The sequence below is a fragment of the Liolophura sinensis genome, chromosome 8 (genome assembly GCF_032854445.1).
Source record: "Liolophura sinensis isolate JHLJ2023 chromosome 8, CUHK_Ljap_v2, whole genome shotgun sequence".
In the NCBI taxonomy this organism is placed as follows: domain Eukaryota; kingdom Metazoa; phylum Mollusca; class Polyplacophora; order Chitonida; family Chitonidae; genus Liolophura; species Liolophura sinensis.
In genome coordinates, this window is record NC_088302.1 from 8850714 (window position 1) to 8876330 (window position 25617).

The window sequence follows — 25617 nt, forward strand, 5'->3', positions numbered from 1 at the left end:
ATTTGTGTGCGTCTGGACGTCATGGCCTCTATCTCAGCGACACAGCAATCTTCTGGAAAAGCAGATCTTCTTTCAAATATTACCAGTACTCCGTGAACAAAATTCTTTTGTATGGGTGCAACAATGTTGGGTGTTACATTGGCAAAGCATGGAAATGGAATGTGCAGGTAACGAATGTCAAAAAAGAAAGCGGTATTAACATTTTGTGCTTTGGAAGGTGGGATGTGTGTACATGTATGTTGTTTGAGTGTGTTTGCATGCTTCCCCACATGATGCTCGGTGGGTACGTATACTGCCTATCATACTGTTATTTTATATTCACCTTTATTACTTGATTTAAATGGAGGCAAGTGGCAAAAACAATGTTTTTTTTGTTTTTGCTGCATGATCTTGAGTCCTCCTCCTCCTTCACACCAAGCGTAAATCTCTTAAGTCTTCTGCCATGTGCAAACCTAATTTAGTCCCAACCGAACATGCCAGTCTAATTGCTGGATAATCTGTAATTATCTTGAAATAATAAACAGACACCCCAGGCGGTTAAGTTTGGGACCCCGGCCAGGAGCAGGTGTGGTTTATTCATACAATAACAGCATCGCGCCATATACATGGTTTTCAGAAAATCAAACTGATTTGTTCAGTTGAAAACCTGTGATAAAAGGCAGAAAAGTTTCTGGAGTTGATGCATTGACCCTGTTATATAAAAATACAACAAAGCATGCGGCTGGTAAATAATTCTGCTGTCTCAGAAGTGATCAGCATGAAAATGCAAAGCAAAAAAAAACAAAAAAAAAAACAATACAAATCAAAACATTTGAGAGCTAGTGTGAGTAGGTTTATATATATATATTTCCGCTTCCGCATGTATGCTGTCTTTCACTTCTGTTCATAGCTGCAGGAGGATCTGTAATTGTCTTCAAATAGTAATCCTCCAATGCCAATGAAACTTTGATCGTTGCGACTCCAGCTGGGTGCTGTACTTGTAGAACAAACCAATATATGAAAGAACAATACTGCAACATATTTTTACCAATGACCTACCAGTATAACACTCGTATAGTTTGTTTGACTTATGTGTGCAGAAACCCAGTGATACAAAAGATTGCTTGTGAGCAAACTCAGCTTGTCGAGTCTGATTTCTGTCCTGCACAAGTTTTGGAGTTGATGCATACATCCTGTGATATAAATACACAACAAAACATGCCAGTAGTGATTGATTTTATTTCATTAGAGGTAAACTTTCTACATATTAAATTTAATTTCCAATTATAAAGTTGCCACGATGTGGTGAAATGTTGATATTGTGACGTTAATCTGTAATCAAAAATTTTTAACCATTCTGTGCATATCATAAAGAACAAAGTTTACTGTAGAAACAAAACATATACATTTTCTGAAAGTGATCTGTATGAAAATGAAAAAAAAAACAAAGACATTCAGAGCTAATGCGTTTAGTTTTATAGTTTGAGGTAGTTTCATATACACATTTCCACATGTATGCTGCCATTCTCTTCTGCACATGACCGCATTCTGTAACTGGTATCTAAAATAAGAGAACAAATGACCGCAGGAATTATTCCAAAATAATCATAAGTTATAATTCTTCATGTATTTTACAGCCATATATAACTGGAATCATTCATTCCTGCGTGTTTTCCAACAGAAATAATACGTGTGCAGTATTGACAGATTGCGGATATGTGGTAACCCTTCGCGGGTGGACATGTATATTGTTACGGCCATGAGGTGCCACGGCCATGTCTCAGTGATCAGGCCAGAGCGTGTCCAGACCGCGTACAGAGCTGCAAAAGACTACAGACACTACAGTGTACAGTCTGGGCGCGTACAGGGTGCTGACAAAGCACAATCAGACCACGTGAAATAGCACGCCCTTATTTGCTGTTGTGCGTGGGCTGTACTGTTAAAAAATACATGATCAGATGCCATATTTCGTATGTGTTTTTATACATGTAAATGATTGCCTTAACTTGTTTGTCAAATCAAATGCATTCAAATTGGATAGCATTTGGCAGATCTTATCTCTGTCTGTCTCAGATATTGGTAGTGGTAAGTGTATTATGTCATGTGTATGTGATATTGTCATGTGTATGTGATATTGTCATGTGTATGTGATATTGTCATGTGTATGTGATATTGTCATGTGTATGTGATATTGTCATGTGTATGTGATATTGATGAGTTCAGCATCTTGTTTATCACGTTTTTGATGCTTCTTCATCCTCAGTTATTCTCTAATGTTGACAGAACTCAGGTTCTAGCTGGTATGATATTGATGTTTGTTCTGTGATGTATAACATCTAATGACATGAGCTCTATTCTATTAGACATTGGTGAGATGTTGTATCACACAAGCTATTGATACTTTACAGACATTGATGAGTGTCGTATCTCGTTTGGGATCTGTGCCAATGGTACCTGTATCAACCAGCCGGGTGGGTTCCGCTGTGAATGTCTGGATGGGTTTGAAGCTGTCATGATGGAGCAGATGTGCATGGGTAAGTCACTTGTCTTGTTACCGCTCTCCATATTGGCGGGGCATACAAGCACATGTCATTCAAACTATTATATGTCAAGTGATATGCTATTGTGTTGTTAGAATCAGGACATGTAAGTGCAATTTGTATGAAAATAAAGTGACATGTTTTGTGAACTATGTTACCAAATCTTTCAGTTTGAACTAGTGATCATATACATGTATGCTTTGTACATATTAGTGCAGCAGATATCAGCTTAATCTTTCAAAGTTTCTGTAGCCATGTCACCCATGAGGTTCTGTTGTTTTGTTTTTTTTGTAACAAAGCTGCACATTTGGAACAGTCTTTTAGATGTTTTGGACAACAATTAGGCTTGTCTCTTGTTTCAAACAAACTGCTCCAGAATTCACTTCTAAACATCACCGTTTTAAAGAAAATTACATACATAAGCTGATATTTGATTTAATAAACTGACTTTATGGCCACTATTGAGAGATCACATGTCCAAATCTAGCTCCCACTGCTTTGACTGCAGCTTTTAGTCAGACGATACTTGACAAAGGACATTTTTGTACTTCTGTTTGCTGGAATGTAAACCTGATCTCTGCCATGCAGTTGAAAAATTTTTTGAGCACTGTGTTAAACATCAATCAAATAAACAAAACAAAAAAAGTTTAAGCCAACAGCTGTAAGTGAGATTGTGTTTTGGTTGTTGATAACAGATATAGACGAGTGTGTGGACCAGCCTGGCCTGTGTCGCGGAGGCACCTGTGTCAATACCCCAGGGGGTTCTCACTGTGAGTGCCCCGATGGCCATGAACTCACCCCGGATGGCAGATACTGTAAAGGTATGTAAAGGAAGTGGAGGAATGAATGAAAACCTTACCTATAGAGGGTTACACTATCAAATTAGAATTTGTTTGTCAATGCTGAATGAATATAACAAAGTATTGCCAGAATTTTTTATACATTGGCAATGTACTACATGTGTATATAAATAAAAAGATGAAAGTAAATTTACTGTAATGTTTCCTGAAAAAGAATGAATTGAAAGATCCATGGAGCTTTATGGTGGTGCACAATTTAAGTGTTTTTTTCATTTAAAAGTTAATGTTGTATTAGGATGGAAATCGGCCATAAATGTCCAAAATGTATAATTTGTTCTTGTGGAAAGGGCCGCTCGTAGCCAGAGGAATTAGGGGCTAGTGGGATATCTGCATTTTACCCAGAAATTCCCTTTTTAAAAGCTTTGTTAGGGCTTTCATCCTGAATACTATATGCAAGTGTCTTGTGATTTGACTTTTACAGATGTGGACGAGTGCTCTGCAGCTAGCAGTCTATGTTCCAATGGGATCTGTGAGAATTTCATGGGAGGTTATCAGTGCATCTGTCTGGAGGGGATACCAACCCAACGAGCTGAAGACCACCTGTGTTTGGTTAGAGTTTATTTCCCATTAAAACCTTAAATTCATTTTCAGCATAAAATATTTGGCTATTGGTAATTGTCTGCATGTAGTTTCTACAGTTTCTTTATGTTTATAGTTGATGTTCACAAAAGTATCACCCAGCAAAACCCCTAGATAGGCGTTTTTCGTGAGGCAGAGCACCCTGCCCCTCAACTCGGTCGCCCTGCCCCTCAACTCAGCTGACCTGCCCTTAATATACCTATCCATTCGCCACCCTGGCCCTAAATTTCATTACAAAGTGTTTGCGAAGTGATAATTTGTATATTGTCAAAGAAAAATAAACTGGTAAACTGCAGTTTTGAGTGCAGACATGCTGTACAAGTGCGAATATGTTTCTGTGAATATATGGCAGTTGAAATACCTGTTTAATTAATTTAATTCCGGTTAAGTAAAGAACTCTCAAAGTAAATCATGGTGAAGTCATTTACGACAGTGAAGGCCTGCGGTCTCCGAACACCCTGCTAATTTGATTGGGATGGCCTTCCCCTACACCTTCCAAATCCTGGCTAGGGGCTTTCCCCAGGCTGGACTTCTGGTTGGCAAGCCCCAAGCTCACCAGTAACTGACTTCTAGCTGCCAATAAAAGGTGTTGGCACACACTGTAGTCAGTGAATAGTGCTGGTTTACAGGATCTTTCAGTGTTTTGCAAATCCTGTCAAATCCACACAACTGCAAGTAGACTAGTGACATGCTACTCTGTTACTTGCAAAGGTTTTACAGCTGTGGGCAGTAATGGTCAAATAATGGTACTGTATATTGTTTCTTGTACACTTAATGGAAATATTTGGATATTGAGTAAGAGAATAGAATAAGTAACCCTAGAATTATATTCTTGGTGTGCTGTGCCTTGATTCTACTTCTCAACCTGGCGAGTGACTATAGCATTTAGTAACTATCATTCTATTGGGTCAAATGATAGAAACTTTATATGTAACAGCAAATGATTTCCTTGTATGACACATAAAGCCTTTACTTGTCCAGAATAATTGTCTGATTGAAATGTAGACTTGCCTGTCTTTGATGATGACTTTGCCGTGTGACTGGTTTGTTTCTTTGCTCAGATATTGACGAGTGTTTGGATGGGAATGGAGGTTGCCAGGATCTGTGTATCAACACACCGGGAAGTCACCTGTGTGGATGTAACCCAGGGTTCCTCCTCATGCCTGATCATAGGAGATGTGGAGGTACGGCCAGTCTTTAGTCTAATAAACAGAAAATAGCATATTTCACCTAAAGTCTGGCCTGGAAAAATGCACTTTTAGAAGCAAAAAGAAAACGGTATGTTTTGGATGCCAAACTCTTTAAGTCTTCTTCTGATAAGAAACAGATCCAAATTATCTAACTCCCCCCCCCTCCTTTTGATATGTGATGAAAACTATCCTCTGTTTCTGCAAGGCTACAGAGGTTTTCTCCAGTTACCAGTTAGGATTTGAACATTTATTATTTCCGTTTCTAAGAAGGGGGCCTCTGTGGCCTCTCACCAATGCAGTCGCTGTCAATTCAAGTCCAGCTCATGCTGGCTTCCCCTCTGAATGTACATGGGAAGGTCTTGCAGCAACCTGCGGATGGTTGTGGGTTTTTCCCATTCTCTGCTTGTTTTTTTTTTTTTTCACCTTAGTGCTGGCTGCTGTCATATATGTGAAATATTCTTGAGTATATCATAAAACCCCAATAAAATAAATAAATAAATTTGGAAGATTCCAAAAGCCAGATTGTGTTTGGATTATTTTTATGATTTGTTTTATATGATTGCAGCTTTTGTAGACCATGTTCTGACCATTCTGAATGATTAATGACTTGAATGATTTGTTTATGTAGAGTGTTGTAATTTTCTCAGATGTGGATGAGTGCAAGGAAACGCCGGATATTTGTGAAGGAAATCGCTGTTCTAATTTACCTGGCTCATATCGGTGCATCTGCACTGGAGGCTGGATGCCGTCTCCAGACCAGAAGCTCTGTATAGGTGAGACGGTCTCCTTATAATAAAGTGAATGTTCAGTTTATTTTTTTTCAAGTGGAAATACTAATCCTAGTGTTTTTGGCACAACTGTATATCTGCCTCAGTTCCTTACTTATTTAGGATGTAGCTGTCTTTTAAAACCAGGCCTTCCTGCTTTTCTGTCATAAAATCTCATGGCTGTCAATATTTCTACCATCTTATGCTACCCAGTTACTCTGATTTCTGCTTAAAACATACCCCAAACTCAGTAAAACCTACATTCACAAAATGTGACTTTATGAGAATAGAGATTGTACTTGGTTTGTGGAATCCGGCAATGAAAGTAGTATCGAATCAGAGCTTCAATGTGAGGCCTGCAGAAAGTAAAGCAGCCAAAATTTGCCTTACAGGTGGCTGTTAACTTATCCTGTTTTGTATTTAAGATGTGGATGAGTGCAGACTGAACAGGAACCTTTGCCTGAACGGCCGTTGCCAGAACAGCCCTGGTTCGTTTGTGTGTAGCTGTAACATTGGTTACTCTGTCAAACCAGGAACCCCAGGCTGTACTGGTACGTAGATGTATATAACATGTCAAAGATCCAGGTCTTAATCTGGGGATATGTGAATTTTTTTCAGACTATTACATTCCTTGATCTGCCTATCTAATATAAATAAATGTGGCTTCTTGAGTATATTTATATCCCAGTATTGTTTTTGTCATAACACATTATTGGAGCAGCTAGAGCATTACCATGAGAAACATGAGAGTTAGAAAAAAATTAGATTAGCAATTACATAAGAGATGTCAAGATTGTGCGGAAGAACTGTGGTTTACTATGACTTTTCTCTTTGTTCTCGCAGACCTGGATGAGTGTGACGCTCTGGACGGAGCCTGTGATGAGAATGCTCTCTGTATCAACACCCAGGGATCATACAAATGCGACTGTAAACCGGGATTCACTGGAGATGGCTTGGTCTGCCTAGGTCTGTACCCGGTTCTGTTTTATTTATATATTTTTTGTTATAAATATAACTTGCCAGATTTAAAGTACATACTTAATAAGGGAACTTGGTCATTCATGTCATTCAGTAGATGCGACTTTCAATAAAAGATGTGATATGTACTCCAGCAAGAATAAGTTTCTACTTGAGTTGTTATCCTTACTGTTAAACATTTATAACATACATGTATGGCACGGTACTGAAATTTTAATTGGATTCCTCTCACCATAATGCTGGCTGCCGTCGTATAAGTGAAATATTTTTGAGTACGGCGTAAAACACCAGTCAGTGAATAAATAAATGAAATTTTAATCAGACTTGAATTTATAAATCTCCAGTTGTTGAAGCCAAATCATGTATAATCAGCGTACAGCATGAAAGGGATGACATGGACATAGTCTATGTAGTGTCGGTAAATTGCATGCAGTTTTACAGTTATGTGTTAAGTTTGTGAGCTTTCATGTTGTAATTTCTTGATCAGATACCAATGAGTGTTTGCGTGGTAATGGAGGTTGTGATCCTGACGCAGCCTGTATTAACACTGACGGCAGCTTCAGGTGTGTTTGTGATGGAGGCTTCAGTGGGGATGGATACGAATGCAGAGGTGAGCAGTCATTTGTAGTAATTATCCAGTGCATATTCACATGTGTATTATAATTAAAACTGTATACGGTTTGTTAAAGCTGTTAAATTGTTAAAGTTTGTTAAATTGTTGATGTTTGTTCCCCTTTCATGTCTTTGCTTTACATGTACCTTCAAATCTGTGATAAGCGCTTAAATTGGTTTATATAATAGATTTATAAAATAGTGAATGTCCACATGCTGGAGGACTATGCATGTGGTGTATTAAAATATGAGGAAATCAAGTATAAATATTTCTCTTATTTAAATTGAATTTCTTACGAAAAAATTCAGTTTCAAACCAGAAAATTCAGTTTTAAACTCAAATTTATGAACTGAATATCAGTTCGTATATATGGTATGTATGAATTCGTGATCACTCATTAGTTATATGAGTGTCATCCCTTTATTACACCTGACTCGAAAACTTGCCAATGTTTTAACATGTTGGCTATGTGATCGTGCTTTTTGTAGACGTGGATGAGTGTAGCCTTAACCCGAGTCTGTGTGAGAATGGTCAGTGTCTGAACTTCCCTGGGGGGTACAGGTGTGAGTGTGACATGGGCTTCACCCCTACAGACAACGACAGGGCCTGTGAAGGTAAGTACTGGAGACGCTTTATTTTACTTGACTGTACATGTATATATACTAGGCCATATCTGGAACAAAAATTGATCCCAAATGGTAAAGGTGACATTGTGACCGTGCAGAAAGAAATTTTGTAAAATGCAACTCGGAGTGGTTCTTTCTGAGAGCTTTCAAGAATAAAGGAAATTTGCATGAAAGAAACTTTTTATTGGTTAACAGTCATATTTTGTTCAATTTTTCTTGTTAGATTGATTAGTTTTCCAGAGCCAAAATGGCTCTAGATGTGGCCCTGATATACATCTTTGTGCAGTGGACAGTGCTAAAGAGCAAAGGCTCGGAGCTTTATAATTGCAACTACCCAGCAGTTTATATGTGACACTGGAGGGTCTCTGTGCCCAAGGTGGTAAGTGTGCCGGCACGACACAGTGACACAAGAGCCTCTTAACAGTGCGGTCACTGCGAGTTGAACTCCAGTTCATGCTGGCTTCCTCTTCAGCCGAAGGTCTGCAGCAACCTTCGGATGGTCATGGGTTTAATACCAGGCGTTGCCCAGTTTCCTTCCGCCTTAATGCTGGTATCGTATAAGTGCGACATTCTTGATTAATGTGCCACTGTCCATTGGGTAATAATTTTACAACTGCCCATTGGGTAATAATTTTACAATTGCCAGCGGGTAAATAATGTGCGACTGCCCAGTGGGTAAATAATGTGCGACTGCCCAGTGTTTTATAATATGGGACTCATTATTAAGTGGTTACTAAATTATAATGTGGAACTACCTGGTGGTTAATACTAGACTACTGCCCAACATGTAGGCAACTGTTACACATTGTTAATATTTTGTGGTGGTAAAATATTCGAGAATCAAACCAAATTCTTGACTTTTGCATCTCCCCAAGAGTTTATAATGTTACATGGACAAGAGTATGTACGTACATCAATAATAAACTCATGTTAGACATTTATTATGCATGTTGTGTAATTGTATTACAGACATTGATGAATGTGACATGTTCAGAAACCTCTGTGTTAATGGGCAGTGTGAGAATATATTTGGGATGTTTCGCTGTGTTTGTAACTCTGGCTTCAAACTGGATGTGACTGGGGGAAATTGTACAGGTAAGCACACATTCTCTGGGAACCTCACAGACTCCTGTAGCCCTCCTGATTTACAATTGTTCAACTTTTGCATCACATTAATGTATATGAATAAGCTTATTATACTGAAAACAAGCTAAAGCTAAAGATAAAGATGTGTTTCTACATGTACTTGACTTGTTCTTCATTTTTTCATGTTCCATTCTGTGATTTGATGTCTTAACTTTGCTCTGTCTGTCTGTATCTTCGGGGCATCTTAAGTCAGGAACATTCACAAATCATCAATTGCAACCACCTGATTCATGTGCGAGTTTGAGCTAATGCAGATTTTGAAGTGTCATGTCCCTCTTTCCTTTGCAGATATTGATGAGTGTGTGAATAAAGATAACTGTCAGTATGGAACATGTATAAACAAACAGGGCAGCTACATTTGCCAGTGTCCCCCTAACTATGAACTGAATCTACGGGCACAGGCTGTGTAGGTGAGTCAAATATAAACAGTAAACCCATACCTGAGACAGGACAGTTGACACTTCAGCCTACATGTACATGTACACTGTGTCTGGGTGGGGTGTCATTGCTGTCCTCATCATGGTGTTTTAGTGTTGCAGCATAATAAACCTGTCGGTATTAGGACTGCATAACCAAAACTGTGTGTGGGTGGAGTGTCTTGTCTGGTGTCCTCAATATTGTTACCTATACACAGCAGTTGTGTATAAGTAAGTCACTGTTTGGCAGCCAAGGTGATGTTAATATGCAGATTTCTTACATGTTCAATACATGAAGGTGTGCCTATGAAGTGAATGGAAGTTGATTGGCTGTGTACACATGTAACTGTTTTACAGATAATTTGTTAAGTAGACAGACAAGCTAGATTCTGCATCCAGTGTAATTGTAGCTTTTTCCTGCAAGGGAATGTGCATGCAGACTGACTCTGCCTCAAGAGTACTCTTTTTATAGGTGCAACTACACGTAGTCATTTTCCTTTTTCTCATTTTTGTTAATGTTACATGAAGGAATATTGTCCGTTTCAAGTTCATTTTCATCCCTTTTTGTTGCTCTGATTAAAGCTTCAACAATATCTTTGCAGGACAAGCGTCTAGGCACATGTTACTTGGACAGCCCCTTATACAGCCGGAGTGGGCAATGCCGGGATGTGCTTGGTCGTCCTTGTCACGGGCCACCTGCTGTTGTACAGTGGGAAGGGGTTGGGGTGACAGAGGCCCGGGGATCTGTGAGTCCTGCCCTAGGAATGGATCAGCTGAATACAATGCCCTCTGCCCTGGGGGTCCAGGTTTCAGGCCTAACACTGTCACGGTTATTCTGGAAGGTCAGTAATATGCAGAAGACAAAGGTAGGAACTCCTGAAGAAGAAATAATTCATTCTTATCTTACATACATCTCATCATTGAATGAATGTAAGATGTTGCCAGATGACTTGTACAGATTATTGTCAAGCGATTGTGTTGACTGTTGTCGTAAGAACTTCAAAAGTACAATGAAAACCTAAACTTTTTGTTCCGAGTGTTATTTTGGTGAGCAATCAGCTGTGCACAAAGTGGCAAATCTGAAACCTGTTTGCACTGGTTCTGTGGGCTATTATTTAATGTGATAATCACATTCTATGTCCTGTTTAAGAACACTACTGCATTTCACCTCAAGTATGGTGGGTAAAAATCTTCATTCAGAAACACATACACATGAAGGCTTAATGATGATACTTTCTTCTGTCTTTGTTTCTGATAAAAAATTATTTAAACTTCATAAAAACTCTTTAAGTGGCCCTATAAGGTGGATAAATCAATCAGAGTCAAACAAAATGTTAGAAAAATGTGAAACTGGAGATTTAATACAGTAACTGTATAGCATACTTTGAAGTTGGACAAGACACTCTTCATTGAATGGGGGGGAACCCTTTTTGCCTAATGTAGCTCAGGTCAAAGCTGTGTGGGCAGTTTTTCATTCCAGCCTTTGTGATGATTTTGTGATGTACCCGGTACTCATTTATTGCAAGAAAATAGCTTGGAAGTTATCTCATTGGATCTACATGTACTTTATTTCACATCTCATCCAATCTGCATTCACAAGCTATCTTGAAAGTGTTTCCCATGTAAACATGTTTGAATAAGAATTTGTGACTACAGCTTAGATGAGACATGCTTGTAATGTTTTTGTTTTCCAGACATTGATGAATGTGCTGAAATCCCAAATGTGTGTAAAGGTGGCCGATGTCAGAACACCTTTGGCAGCTTCACCTGCGTCTGTCCTGATGGGTACACCCTAGACCAGGACAGGCTCCAGTGTGTAGGTAAGGTTGTTAACGTGGGACAGATAACTAGGCAGCTCAACGTGTAATCCTCAACTTATCTTAGATATTATCTGCAAATATTTTGCTGCCAAATTTCAAACAACTGCGATTTATGTTTTTCTCTAAGAAAAACATAAATGCTGGCTGAAAAGAATAATTGTGATATTTTAGGTCGAGAACAACAGGCTTTCAGCTTGGAAACCTGGTAAATAAATGTGTTCATTTATGTTGTCAGATGTGTCCATATATCTAAGTTACCACGATGTGTCCACGAGTTCAGGATCCCACACATTCGCTTTTCAAAGCAGATGTAGTGGGTTTTTTGGAAAAAAAACAAAGCAGTGATCACAAATTTGTTAAAAGCTGTGTTAAGATTCTGCGTCTTTTTGCCATGTCACAACCATACGTGATGTAGACAGTCACTGTAAGCATGTTTTGATTTGGTTTTGCGTGATTCCAAGACCAAGACTGATGACCAGAGGTGCTCAGATAGCATGGAAATACAGTTTAGTAAATAAATAAATAACCTACACAAAAAAATAAAGAAAAAAAAACATAAATAAAGAGAGAGAGACTTTTTGAGTACATAGTTTTGTACTAAATCTAGCAAGTTAAATGTGATGTAATTAATTTTTTGAAAATCCTGTAAATATTTTTAATCTTCAGTTGAGTTTAAATAATAAACTGTTTCATATTAATGGATTAGTGCCAAATTCATTTATGTTTGTACATGTGACTGATGTTTTTAGATATCAACGAGTGTGAGGTGATACCTGGTTTATGTGGCCCTGGAACATGTATAAACAGGGAAGGCAACTATACATGTGTCTGTCCCCCTGGTCACATGATGATGCCATCAGAGAGAGACTGTATGGGTATGCTTGGTTTTTGTTATTACAGAAATTTGCGTCATATTTCAAAACTATTATCACATGTATTTATTTGTTTGATGTTTTACGCTGTGCTCAGTAATATTTTACTGATACAAGGCTGGCCAGCGTTATCGTGCGAGGAATCCAGGCAGAGCATGGTGGAAACTCCCAACCATCAGCAGGTTGCTGCCATACCTTCCCAGGTATGGTCGGAGAGGAAAGCAAGAGTATTGTCTTAATCACACTCTGTAAAATGTTACACTGGGAACATGTACAATAATTATAATGAATAAAGTTGACTGATAAAATTATACTTATCTGAAGCCCTGAAACTGGCCAATCCAACCAATGTAGAATAAAATCAAAAATATACATAAATCGCACTGAAAGTTTATCTCTCTTATGTGAAAAGGTTAACGGGTTATTTTGTGCAAGGCTGTTTACTTTGCTGGTTGTTTTGTGTTTACCAGATATGAGGAAGTCTAACTGTTACATTGACTACCTGAACACAACCCGTCCACCTTACCAGATCATCTGTGAGAATCCTATGTCCACCAACATCACCAAGCGACAGTGCTGCTGCTCTATCGGACGAGCCTGGAATAATCCGTGTCACGCATGTCCCGTTGAAGGCTCACGTATGTCAGAATTATACTCGCTCTGTGTATAACTGTGTGGAAGAATTGGGCTGATATGAATATAGGCATATAGGAGAGAGCCAAGGGTGCATAATTGGCCTTTCAGTGTACCAAAAAATGCATAGCGGTCAGTGTAAGGGAAGAGCTCATAAGTTGGAACGGCGGGTCAGTAGGATCCATGCCGTTTGTGTCCTATTGCTAGGAACAGCTGGCTGGCTGGCTTTGTCAGCATAACCGGCAGGCCCAAACAATCGGACACATTCATGGGATGTGGTTTGAAAGGAAACAAGTCAGTCTTAAACACTTCAGCAATCACCTACGAGCTAAATCTGAAGCTACGACTGTCTTGTCAAGTCAAGGGAGATTGTTCAAGACGTTTTACATATCTGACCAAGCGATAAAAAAACATTTAGGTGAAAGCAAAGCATTTGCGGACAGAAACACCCAGACTGCATGCTTGGTTTTAAATGTTTGTGATTTGTAATACATGAACATGGTGTCGGCAGATGTGGAAATGGATGCAGGCATAGAAATACACCCATCACAAGCTTCACATACATGTACTAGTACATTGCAACAATTTTTAAACATTGTATTACTGTAAATGACACACTAACATTTCCTGAGAGCTTACAGTCACTTGTCTGTAATTGAAAGCTTAAAGAATTCAACATTGACCAATTACATTATTTACTTTCAGTGACCTGCCCCTTGGAATGATCACAGTTGCATGGTTTTGGCGGGAATAATGGTTGATTGGCAGTTCATTCTGTATACATTAGGAAATTTTCCCACACGTTGTCCTGTATTGAAGGGGTTCATTTGGGACGCCAGTGTGGGCTATAATGCAATGCTATAACTCATTTAGATATAGTAGATATCAAAAGATAGAGACGGATCAAATAGCTGCAAATAACTCCTGTTTGAATTGCTTTGAATATTGGGATACATGTAGGGAAGAAAATTTCAATATGGCTGATTAAACACGTGTAAACCATGTAGACTTATGGTAGATGTGTAATGATTGAAAATTGAACAACACCTTCACTTCTTCAAGAACTCAAAGTGTACATTCAGCTTCTCAACCATACACTGAATTAAATCCTTGTACAGACTTTAGTATTATTCACTTCATGAAACAGAAAACATGTAGGCCTATAAACTTGTGCATGTATGGAAAGAATCACCTTTTTTAGCCTCGTTGTCAGCTGCTGAAGACGACCAGGCTGGGCTGATTGGGGACAGAATGTCTGGCTTGCCCTGAATGGGAAGGGAATTATCCTTTGATGTGACTTGTGGTCTTGTTTTCATTGTGAGATCTCCCACCAAATCTAGTCTAGCAGACAGATTTCAATGAGTTCAAATACACACCTTCACAGTGAATTACAATTAAATTTCAATTAGTTTATACATACACAAATCGTTAATATTTATTTCCTTGTATCTTCGACATTTCAGTCGATTAAACCACCACAAAAAATGTTAAATTGGGTGTATTTAAGTGATTTCATAACCATTGAAGGTATTGTAAAATACATCTGTGGTCTGATCAGGTCGACATGTCCTTTGATTGTGATTTGTGTACGGTGCCGACATCATATTTCTTTATATTTGAATACATTGTCGCTTATAATATTGATACCCCAATCTCCACATAATGAATGCTGTCATTAGATCATTAGGGTTTACACTGGTAATGTGCAATAATGTCTGAGTGTACTTGTATGCAAATTAACCCTGTGAAAATGAATTTTATTTCTATGTACCCAGTGTAAGGGAACAGGGAGTCTTGCATGTTTGACTCACAAAGCTATAGCCCGAACCAGACCCTACGTTGTTTTGTAGTCTTATAATAATTCTATTGGATAAACAGGATCATACACTCGCGGTTTTATTTTGCGGAAGATCACCAAATATATATTTACATGCACTCCCACAGTATACAGACAGAACAAACAACCGAACATTCTTTTCAGATCTACACATGTAGATATGCCTATATATCTGGTGGCCCTTAAAATCAACAACGTCTCTTTAGCTGATCTGAGAGACAACTAAATTTTCATTTGTTTTTCTCGATTGTATTGGAGTCAAATCTTTGATGATGATTTTGAAGCGTGTATTTTGTAGCGGAGTTTGGGGCCTTGTGCGGGAAGGAGAGAGGACAGACTCGAATCACACCAGGTAAGTGAATCTGTTGGTATGTGCAGTGTGTGTAAGAAAATTATTTTTAAGCAGTGTTTATATATAAATGTAAGTAGTTCTTTATAATTGTATTGACATGTTTGTTGCAAACTACAATATTTCTGAATCTGTACATTTGGATTGTATTATTTATTTGCTCCAGGTATTTATGGGATGTTACAAGTGCTTTAATAACAGTTTATTCTTAACCTGTTACATCTGCATGTTCTGAATGGTAATGTTTGTGTGCATGGGAACTCTAGTGATTTGATAACAAGTACATGTCCTAATATGTTTTTCAGCATCTATATTGTTAATGTTATCATGGTTTGTTGGTGATAAATGCTCTTTCACTTGTGGTAATAAATGCTGGTTGTCTACTGGTAATAAATGTTGGTTGTCTACTGGTAATAAACACTGGTTGTCTACTGGTAATAAATGCTGGTTGTCTACTGGTAATAAATACTGGTTGTTTACCGGTAATAAATGCTGGTTGTCTACTGGTAATAAACACTGGTTGTCTACTGGTAATAAATGCTTCCTTTCTGCTGGCAGACCTGAACGAGTGTGAGCTGATCCCAGGTCTGTGTCGCAATGGCCGCTGCATCAACACGCAGGGTAGCTTTAGGTGTGAGTGCTTCCCGGGCTTCAGGTATGATGCTGCAGCCTACATCTGTGCTGGTAAGTCACTTTCTTGTGAATCTGTTTAAGAACTTCTTTATATACTAGGACATAAGTAGTAAGTATGTCACACTGGTCAGGAATTGGGATACAAAACTTTGATGTGATGTGGGTCCAGTTGATAACCAGTGAGAAATGCTTTGTTTACTGAGACCGTCTTAGTAGTACATGTATATGTAGTCTAGAGTTTACAGTACAAAACACTACCTTTTGAAAAAAAAAAACACTGTTAGATATTGGTGTATTTATAATTATTTTCGGTATTATCAAGGACAATTTTTTATTTCATACAGAATCTAGCCCTATAATGAAATTAAAGGGTGAAGGTATTTTTAATCAAGTAATTTTCACTGTCATCCATTTCAATGAAGTATCAGTAAAATATCAAAATGCCATCAACATTGATTTTCAAATGATTGTAAAACCATGTACATTTATATATGCGTATATATCTTGTGGTCCTCAGAATAAATGTACCAAATTTTAGTAATTGTACTGAATTTTGTACATTTATTCTTCTACTTGATACACTTAATATTCTCCTAGTTTCTTCCAGGAAATGTCTTGTTAAAACACAAACTTACTATCTGTCTTTGATTTGCAGATATTGATGAGTGCCGTGAGCTGGAGCCATGTAATGGGAACTCTGCCTGTATCAATGTTCCAGGGAGTTACTTATGTGAATGCCCTGAGGGGTACTACCTGACTCGAGATAAGCGATCTTGTCTGGGTAAGGACTTTATTGGGGTGGAGAGCTTCAGCATTAAATCCCTCTTGTGCCATGAATATATAATTTGTAATGAGTATAATAAGATTTTGGACCTCAGCCTGAGTAGTAACTACATAGCGCAAAGCATAGCGTTTGTTCTTTTTTGTACAGTTACAGTGTGTATCTCCATATTTCTCCTTTTTTTCTTTTTTTACATTTAATGGTCAGGATTAGTGATCTTATTTTATTTCTTTCTAATTCTTACAATTTGCTGTAGTTTTCAGCTAATTTTGGGCCACAATTTTTTAGTGACTTCCAAGGATGTACAGTGTGAAGTATGACATGTTTATATTGCTTGTCTGTGTTTTTCATCATGCCTCTTAATCAAATTATATTCAGTTTATTTGGACTAGATATATGTCATGAAGCCAGAGACAATACAGAAATCTGAGAGTAAAAATCCCATATATTTCAGTTTCAGACTGAAAATTGTGTGGAAACTTAGAACATTGACTTTTGTAGCTTGTGATTCCTTTTATTGTGGCATGGCAATAAACAAAAATCAGATTTGATGAATTCATCGTTAACTCTACTCTGAGACTAAATGCTGGATTAAAATTAAAACATGAGGAAGACCATATCCATTATGCCCTAAAAAATCTTTTGTGAAAAGTAAGCCATATTTATTTCACTTTTATTACAGATGTAAATGAGTGTGAGGAGATTCGTGATGTATGTGCCAATGGAAATTGTTTGAACTTGGTGGGAAGTTTCTCCTGTATCTGTCAGAATGGGTTCAAGTTGACTTCCAGTAGAGATTCTTGTATAGGTGAGTACAAGTGATTGGAGGTATTATGAGAAAACTTTGTTTACAGGATACCACTGATCTGTTGCTAAAGACAGCAACAGTAAACAGCAGCAGATTTGAAAAGACAGCAACAGTAAATGAAACTTTGCTGGTAAGCCACTTGAACAGTAAAGTTGTTTCTATGTGTCATGTAACTCAAAGTGCACTATCAGGTGAATAGTACCTTCATTTGAAGGTAATGTACTGTATCCGTTTGTTTCTGGCTCAATTGTTTTCAGATATCAATGAGTGTGAAGTGAGGCCGGGTATCTGTCGTAACGGAACCTGTGAAAACCACCTTGGGGGTTATGAGTGTATCTGTCACCCAGGCTTCACACTCACAGAGAATGCAGACTGCTTTGGTGAGTCCAGTGTTGTCTTCAGACTTTTTTCCTCACTTGCATATACTTATATGTAGTAAATCATGTTAGTCCTCACACATCTTGTTCAGACTCAAGCATAGACATTTTCTGTCTATAAGATGGAAGTAGAAATCGTCCAATCTCTGGCAATGTTTTGCAGGGTTTTTTCCATAGTAAACTTCTCATCTCCAGAACAATGTGTCTACTCATGGGGAAATATCTACCCTCTCAGACGGGCCAGATGATTGGCAGTTGTCTGGTCATGGGGTGTGAATTGAAGGTCGACTGTCATAAGTCAGTTTTGTGTAGTTTATTTCATAAAATCATAACATTATGATATATTATAACGTTGACAATATCAGTATGTCATTTCATAAAAAATTGGATGTGAAACTGGGTTGCTGAAGTTTATTTATGACTGTGACTCCTGCATTGTACAGTAAGATCTGTGAACATGAATATGTAACCAAACAGCTTATTTATGCGGTGAGTTCATTTTCAATTGTCCCCCTTCATTTTCCCAGACATTAATGAGTGCCGGTCTCTGATTGGCTTGTGTCAGAATGGTCGCTGTATCAACACACCTGGCAGCTTCACCTGTAGCTGTCAGCCAGGTTACAAGATCTCATCTGACAGACAGAACTGTGTGGGTAAGTACTCCGCAATCATTTCTCACAGGAGTTTTCATCAGTTCTGAAGCAGAATTCTCATGTAACTCTCATGAGATACTAGGGCTGCTTTTGGTATTGTTGTTATGATGTAAGCCTGTCTGTCTTATTATCAGGACAGCTAAATAAAGACATTAGAAAGGCAAACTAAACTCAAGTATATTTCAATTATACAAGGGCCTCGAGGGGGGGGGGGGGTGTGCTGGGTGGGACCAAGCACGACCACCCGCAGGTTGCTGGTAGACGTTCCCACATACATGTATGGGCAGAGAGGAAGCCAGCATAAGCTGGACAAGACCTCACAGCAACTGCACTGGTGGATGGCTCCTGAGTCATTGTGCTGCACACCACATGTATCCACACGGTTATGGAGACCCCTCTCATTTTCCACTTTACAGTTGAAGTGCTTAATACAAAATTTGCTTTGTATGATCGATACATAGAATCTGTAGTATCTCTCTGCACAATTTGATAGCTTTGACTTTAATGGTATTAGTGTTATTTGGGAATCACTTTTTCCCGGTGTAGAAAACAATAGTATGTTTACTTAAATCAGTTTCTGGATGATGTCAACCAGTCTGGGATTTGACAGTGTTGTAAGATTTTTGTTGGTAGATATCAATGAGTGTCAGGATATCCCGGGCCTCTGTCGCCATGGTACCTGTCAGAATGTGGAGGGTGGGTTCCTGTGTAACTGTTTTAGTGGATACACGCTTGGACCTTCACAACAAGAATGTATTGGTGAGTTGTCATGTTTTAAAAATAAGAGAAAAAAAGAAAAAATGCTGTTTGACCCATTTTTACACCACTCCCACCACTGGATATTAAAGATATTCCTGTCTGCACATTAGAATGATACGATTTTGATCATTAGTTATTAAAAACTTTGCTTGCTTTTGTCTTCTTAACTGAATAATGACCATACAATTTTCACCATCTACACTTTCTTCAATGATCAGCAAGTTTTAAATATAATATGTACAAAATAAACACTGAAGAAATGATCACATTTAAAGCGAGTGACACAGAGAACTTTAGACATCAGAATGGCTTCCTTATAAATATATGGACATATTTAGATTGTCTTGCTATAAATATAAAATAATACAATTTGAATGTCTGTACGGCTAATTTGATACTCTTGCTTGTTTCCCTGTGGGCAGATGTGAATGAGTGTCTAACAGAGGCAGGCATTTGTCAGAATGGCCAGTGTGTGAACACAGATGGAGGGTTTGAGTGTTACTGCCGGCCTGGCTATGTTCTCTCCAGCAGTGGAAGAAAATGTATGGGTAAGCAGAACTACATTGGCATGTGTGATCATGCTGCATAGGTAGATTTCTTTATACATATATTTATACATGTTCCCCTGTTCTCACCGCATGTGTGGCCCACCTTGGTGACACGTTGTCAGCAACACTCGTCTGTCATCAATGTGTTGAGAGTATCCGTAAAGCACATGTAGGAAGGTTCATCAGGAACTTGCCAAAGGTTAATGGTTTACTCTGGTTACTCCTGTTTCCACTACTCATAAAACTGACTTCAGTATGGCATTAAGGAAGAAATGGCAGCATAAAAATAAATAAAATATTTGTACATTTTCTTACAGACATGCGTAAAGGACTGTGCTTCCAGAGGTTTGTGGATGGAACATGCTTGTCACCACTCAGAATCAACATCACCAAGGCGGAGTGTTGCTGCACCCAGGGGAAGGCATGGGGCGGGGACCCGTGTGATGTGTGCCCAGAAAAGGGAGAGGGTATGTTGTAAGAAAAAAGCTTAGAAAAAAACTCTTTTGAGATAAACATATGACTCAGTGAACTGCCAGGCTCACAGAGAAGTTTTTTTTAGTTAAAATGTTAGCCAGCAGATAGGGTAATGACCATAATTTCAAGAGTGTGATTGCCTTCAGACTTGAGCTTAGGCTGACACTATTGAAAAAAGGTAGGATTTGATATTGTTAATCACAGGCGTGGACTGTACTGGCCGCATTCATTTCTGGATTACATCCTTTTGTCTTTCTTTGTTTAATGCAGAGAGCTACGCAGATCTGTGCCCCAATGGTCCTGGGCATATTATGGGTCCTAACGGAGAGTCAATGGAAGGTAATGTCTGAGAGAATCAGTCTAGAGTGTGACAGCGTGGAATAGTTTCAGAATGAGTATGGAGTTACTGTTAGTGAATCAGTGGCAGCTAGGTAATATCAGTAGAAAGTGATCAAAAATGAAAGATCAAGTCCCTTGTTTTATGTTTTTGTGCATTTACTTCAAGGGATATAATTTTTGCCAGCGTTTTGCTGGCCACTCCGTCTAATGACTTCTGTTTGAAGTTCTTCAGCCCTTATTAACTAGTCAGACATGTTAGATTGCACTGTAGAGTTCAGCTCTTGCTGGCTGGTTCAGAATGACTAACAACTTTACAATGGCATATGTGTCTGGTGTGGTGGTTTCTCTTTCCCTCTCTCTGCTTTTCTCTCTAAAACTTCATTCAAATGAAATTGTGTGCAGCATTAAACCCCGTTCAAATGAATAAGGGGAGCTAACTGGGGCTGAGTTACAATGTGAAATGTATTAAATTCGTTATCTTTTCATTCACTATGTGACAAGAAATTTAGGTTCAGTCTCACTCTGACAGGGAATTTTCAAGAATCCCCTGCTTTCATTTCTCTTGGACCCTTGGTAGACAGTGCTTACTTTTGTCGTGTTACATGAAGTTCCATGAAGACCACTTGCCTTCCAAATATATGACATTTCTCATACCTGATTTTGTTTGTCAATAATTCACCAAAGGTTTGTGGCTAACTCAGAAGAGCGTGGTTTTATCCATTCATGAAAATGGCTGCTGTTATATAAGTGAAATGTACTCAGGCATGTACATAAATACGTAAATAAATCAAATAAAAAGTGATGAACCATTTTAGGGATTTTTCTTCTTATTTTTTTTAGATGTGAATGAGTGTTTCCTGGACCCTCAGTTGTGTAAAAATGGAAAGTGTGTCAATACGGATGGCTCTTTCAGATGTGAATGTCTTACAGGCTACATCCCTTCATCAGCTAATGAGTGTATAGGTGTGTACAAAAAACACTTGAGATAGACTTTTGCTCATCTACCTGTGTATTTTGGTGGAAAGATAGTTGATCTCATGAAAAGCTCAGCTTCAGATTCAAATGTCAGGAAGTTTACATTACTTCCTTGGCCAGTGGGTGTAAGAGAAAAAAAAGAAACAAAACAGATAACAGTTCTATGTAATCTGAAACCTATGAAATAAAGGCATGCTCTTTGTATTTTCGTAACATGGTTGTGAGCATGGCATTTTCAAATGCACTGAGGATTAAGAAGACACAATTTTGTTTCAGGCAACTTAGAGTGTATAGTGAATGTTCATCAAGATATGCAGTGTTTATCCAATACTTAGATTTAGACTCGTCATGGCCATCCATGCATAAGATAATTATTTTGGCTGGAAAAATGTTCGTGCTTTATAACCTCGGAACACTGTGTCAACAATGTCTCGACCTAATGTGATAAAGTTTATGTAAATGTAACTTCCACAAGTTTATGTAAATGTAACTTCCGCAAGTTTATGTAAATGTAACTTCCACAAGTTTATGTAAATGTAACTTCCACAAGTTTATGTAAATGTAACTTCCACAAGTTTATGTAAATGTAACTTCCACAAGTTTATGTAAATGTAATTTTCTCCGGCTCAAGGAATAAAATTCTTTTATCTTTGATGATTTTCACATATTGCTAAGTAATTATTGTTTCTGATTTGTCGTATGTGGAATTTTCTACCACTCTTTCAGATGATGATGAATGTGCAGTTGGTAACGTATGTGGAAACGGCACATGCTTTAATGTGATAGGTGGATTCCAGTGTGCTTGTAATGAGGGCTTCACTCCAGGAATGCACGAAGTCTGTGAAGGTATATCGTTATTCAATACTCAATATTACTTGCTTCTAATTGAGTGAGTGAGTGAGTGAGTGAGTGAGTGAGTGAGTGAGTGAGAGTGAGAGAGAGAGAGATAGAGAGAGAGAGTTTTGATTAGGCTGATATTGTTTGCCTTTGGTTACTTTTAACACCATGTGAATGTTTTGTTCCATTTCTAATTGCAGCAAACTGGAGCTTACATACTTGCAAGTTTTTTTGACACCTGGCATTTTATGTGGCCTGAATTGAAAATTCACTTATTTTAGTGATTCATAGGGATGGTCTTACTTGCTGACATTTTACTAAGTCTTCTCTTGTCAGCTATGTATTTCCCCTGGACCTGTGCCCTTGCTGATTGGAGGCTCTGGACTGCCTCTGTTCAAATCATTACATGTAACTTTTTATTAATGAGACTGTATGTTGGAGCTCAGCTGTAGCTAACTCATATCCACTCGTTGATAGGTCAGAAAAGGGTTCTGTTTCACAAAAAGTCTGACAAGCAATTTTGTGTAACCCGTTTCACAAAGAAAATATTTGGCTATCAGCTAAACCTTTTTGCCTGAAGAGTTCGAAAGTTAGCACAAAATTCTATAGATAGGTCTCCAGAGGTGGCTAGGAGACAGCATTGTTGACGGTTATGGTAAGCCTGCTAAGCTTTAGACAGTAAAACTTTTGTGAAACGGCCTGGTCAATTTTTTTGCCAAGCATACTTATGGAAGTCAACTAATGACACTTAGCCAACTAGCAGACCTTAGATGGCTACAAAAGTTTTGTGAAACGGTCCCAAGGTATTGTACAAAATGTAGAAGTGTCTTATGTGAACTGTTTTGCAAAGCATCGCATTGTTGTCTCTGCTTTTTTTTACTGTAACTCTCTGGGCTGTAGTCTTTCATATTATAGGTCAGTTGTTCCTGAGTGGTGCGTGAAACAACAAAGATACAAATACACTGTGTTAAAAAAAAGAACGAATCTATGCATTCATTTTCTAGTCTGGTGAACTTCACGCCTATGTTTCAGATATTAACGAATGCCTTGGACCAGAGAATAGGTGTGCTTTCCGTTGTGTCAATCTCCCTGGGAACTTCCGCTGTATTTGTCCCATGGGGTACAAATTGGCCGCAGACGGAATTCATTGTGAAGGTATGTTAAAATGTACATTATTAATGAGGCTTTTAGAGAAGTAAAATATATGTCCATTGAAAATAAAATTTAATTTGATCTCGGCATGTATTTTGAATTCTCATCCACCACCATGTCTCTCTAAGATTCTATAATAATGATATAGTTCTCATATATATATGTATGTATTCATATATATGAGAATTATACCATTGTTATAGAATCTTCAGTTATCTGATCAGGGTATGCAGAAGCTTTAGCTTTAGCTTTTCACAATTATGGTTTGCTAGTGTAATGGATGGAGAATTTACTCTGTGGATCACACCAGGAATTGAACTCCACAGCCAAACTGAGCTAAAGGGATATTTCCCAAGCTGCTGCTAGTATAAGCACTGCAAATCTGCTCTTGTTCCACTAGAATGTCAGCATGTTTAAGCACAAGGCAGATGAGAGAAGACTCTTAATATAACTGATGTTGTTTTCATTGCCAGATGTGGATGAATGTACGACCCCGGCTAACAAGTGTCGCTATGCCTGTAAGAATTTAGTGGGAACCTTCATGTGTATTTGTCTGGAGGGTTACAGAGAGGTTGGACCAGACCAGTGTGTCGGTAAGATGATCTGCATTTCCTGTTTTCTGGTGACAGGTCACCAGTCATGTGTATTTGTCTGGAGGGTTACAGAGAGGTTGGACCAGACCAGTGTGTCGGTAAGATGATCTGCATGTCCTGTTTTCTGGTGACAGGTCACCAGTCATGTGTATTTGTCTGGAGGGTTACAGAGAGGTTGGACCAGACCAGTGTGTCGGTAAGATGATCTGCATGTCCTGTTTTCTGGTGACAGGTCACCAGTCATGTGTATTTGTCTGGAGGGTTACAGAGAGGTTGGACCAGACCAGTGTGTCGGTAAGATGATCTGCATGTCCTGTTTTCTGGTGACAGGTCACCAGTCTACCTGAATTGATGACGTATTGCCAACAACATAACAAATGTGCTGCTATTGTAAGCATTATCTACATAAAGTTAAGACTTTCAGATTTCTACTGACATAAATCTGAACTTGAGTAGACGGCCATATGTTTAGTTTCATATCAACTCACTCCAGGAGCTGTATTTAGAAACCTGTCCAAATATTGACTCTTTTGACTGGTTTACCTCCCCTTTAGTCTTGACGACGGGAGAGTTTCAGCGACTTCAAATATCAGACTAGGAATTGTCTTGTAATTATGCAGCCTACCATGTAACTTCAGTTCTGGCGTACAGGTCGATGGCAAGTACGAACACTTTAAAATACCTGGTCCATGGAAAGCAAATGTTGCATTGTGGGAATGTCCTTCCTCATTTTCATGTTATCTCATCGGGCTGACAGGTTTGACCAATGAAGGATTTTCTCATCTAATTCTCTTTATTGACATTTTCAGAATTTACAGGCCTGGGGCATTTAATTAGGAGTCAAATGCAACTCATGTTTGTATTTAGGTGAACCATCTCAAAAATTCTGAATGATCATTTGGCAATATGTCCCTTTACTTTATATATAATGTCTGCCTGTGTGCATCAGAAGCTGACACTGAGAAAGCATGGAGGAGGATGGTAAGTAATAATGTGAAAGGTAAACAGGTCACTTCAAATAACTTGATAGCAGCATCATCCCTGCTCGCCCAGGCCTGGCATGGACATACTTTATTTCTCTAACTAATCATTGATAAAGATTTGAATTAATGAATTAATTATATGTGAATTCAGTGTTAATTAGTTCATGTCTGAATCATACTTCTGCTCTGTTACCCCGGATATGTGAGTGATTGTTTCCATTTCTTTTCCAATGCAGATATCAATGAGTGCCGTGTGAACCCAAACATCTGTAAACCAGGTCGCTGTTTCAACAGGCAGGGTAGCTATACGTGTGACTGCCCCAGTGGCTACGTGGTCAGTGCTGACCGCAAGTCCTGTGAAGGTAAAATCAGGGGGAATAACTTTTATTCCAGGGGAGATAACTGTTTTGCTAACAAATAAGAATTTTTGCAAGAATCATGTTGTTTACTTTTTTCCTTTTTTTAAATGGGAGAACTTAATATTTTAGCAGTATTAGTGT

General features: G+C 38.4%; 1 protein-coding gene across 1 annotated transcript in view; it reads left to right on the top strand.

Annotated features, from left to right (window-relative positions):
• LOC135472531 (fibrillin-1-like) overlaps positions 1-25617 on the top strand; it is a 104059-nt gene that overhangs the window by 67531 nt on the left and 10911 nt on the right. The window contains 30 exon segments of the mRNA XM_064752075.1: positions 2388-2513; positions 3215-3340; positions 3801-3928; positions 5020-5142; positions 5777-5921; positions 6341-6466; positions 6759-6881; positions 7381-7503; positions 7995-8120; positions 9102-9227; positions 9567-9684; positions 10277-10536; positions 11389-11514; positions 12264-12389; positions 12857-13024; positions 15155-15208; positions 15764-15889; positions 16494-16619; positions 17302-17427; positions 17685-17807; positions 18332-18457; positions 19091-19216; positions 19639-19764; positions 20082-20231; positions 20509-20577; positions 21418-21540; positions 22279-22398; positions 23422-23544; positions 24015-24134; positions 25354-25479. Of these exon segments, the coding sequence (XP_064608145.1) occupies positions 2388-2513; positions 3215-3340; positions 3801-3928; positions 5020-5142; positions 5777-5921; positions 6341-6466; positions 6759-6881; positions 7381-7503; positions 7995-8120; positions 9102-9227; positions 9567-9684; positions 10277-10536; positions 11389-11514; positions 12264-12389; positions 12857-13024; positions 15155-15208; positions 15764-15889; positions 16494-16619; positions 17302-17427; positions 17685-17807; positions 18332-18457; positions 19091-19216; positions 19639-19764; positions 20082-20231; positions 20509-20577; positions 21418-21540; positions 22279-22398; positions 23422-23544; positions 24015-24134; positions 25354-25479 (3834 nt within the window).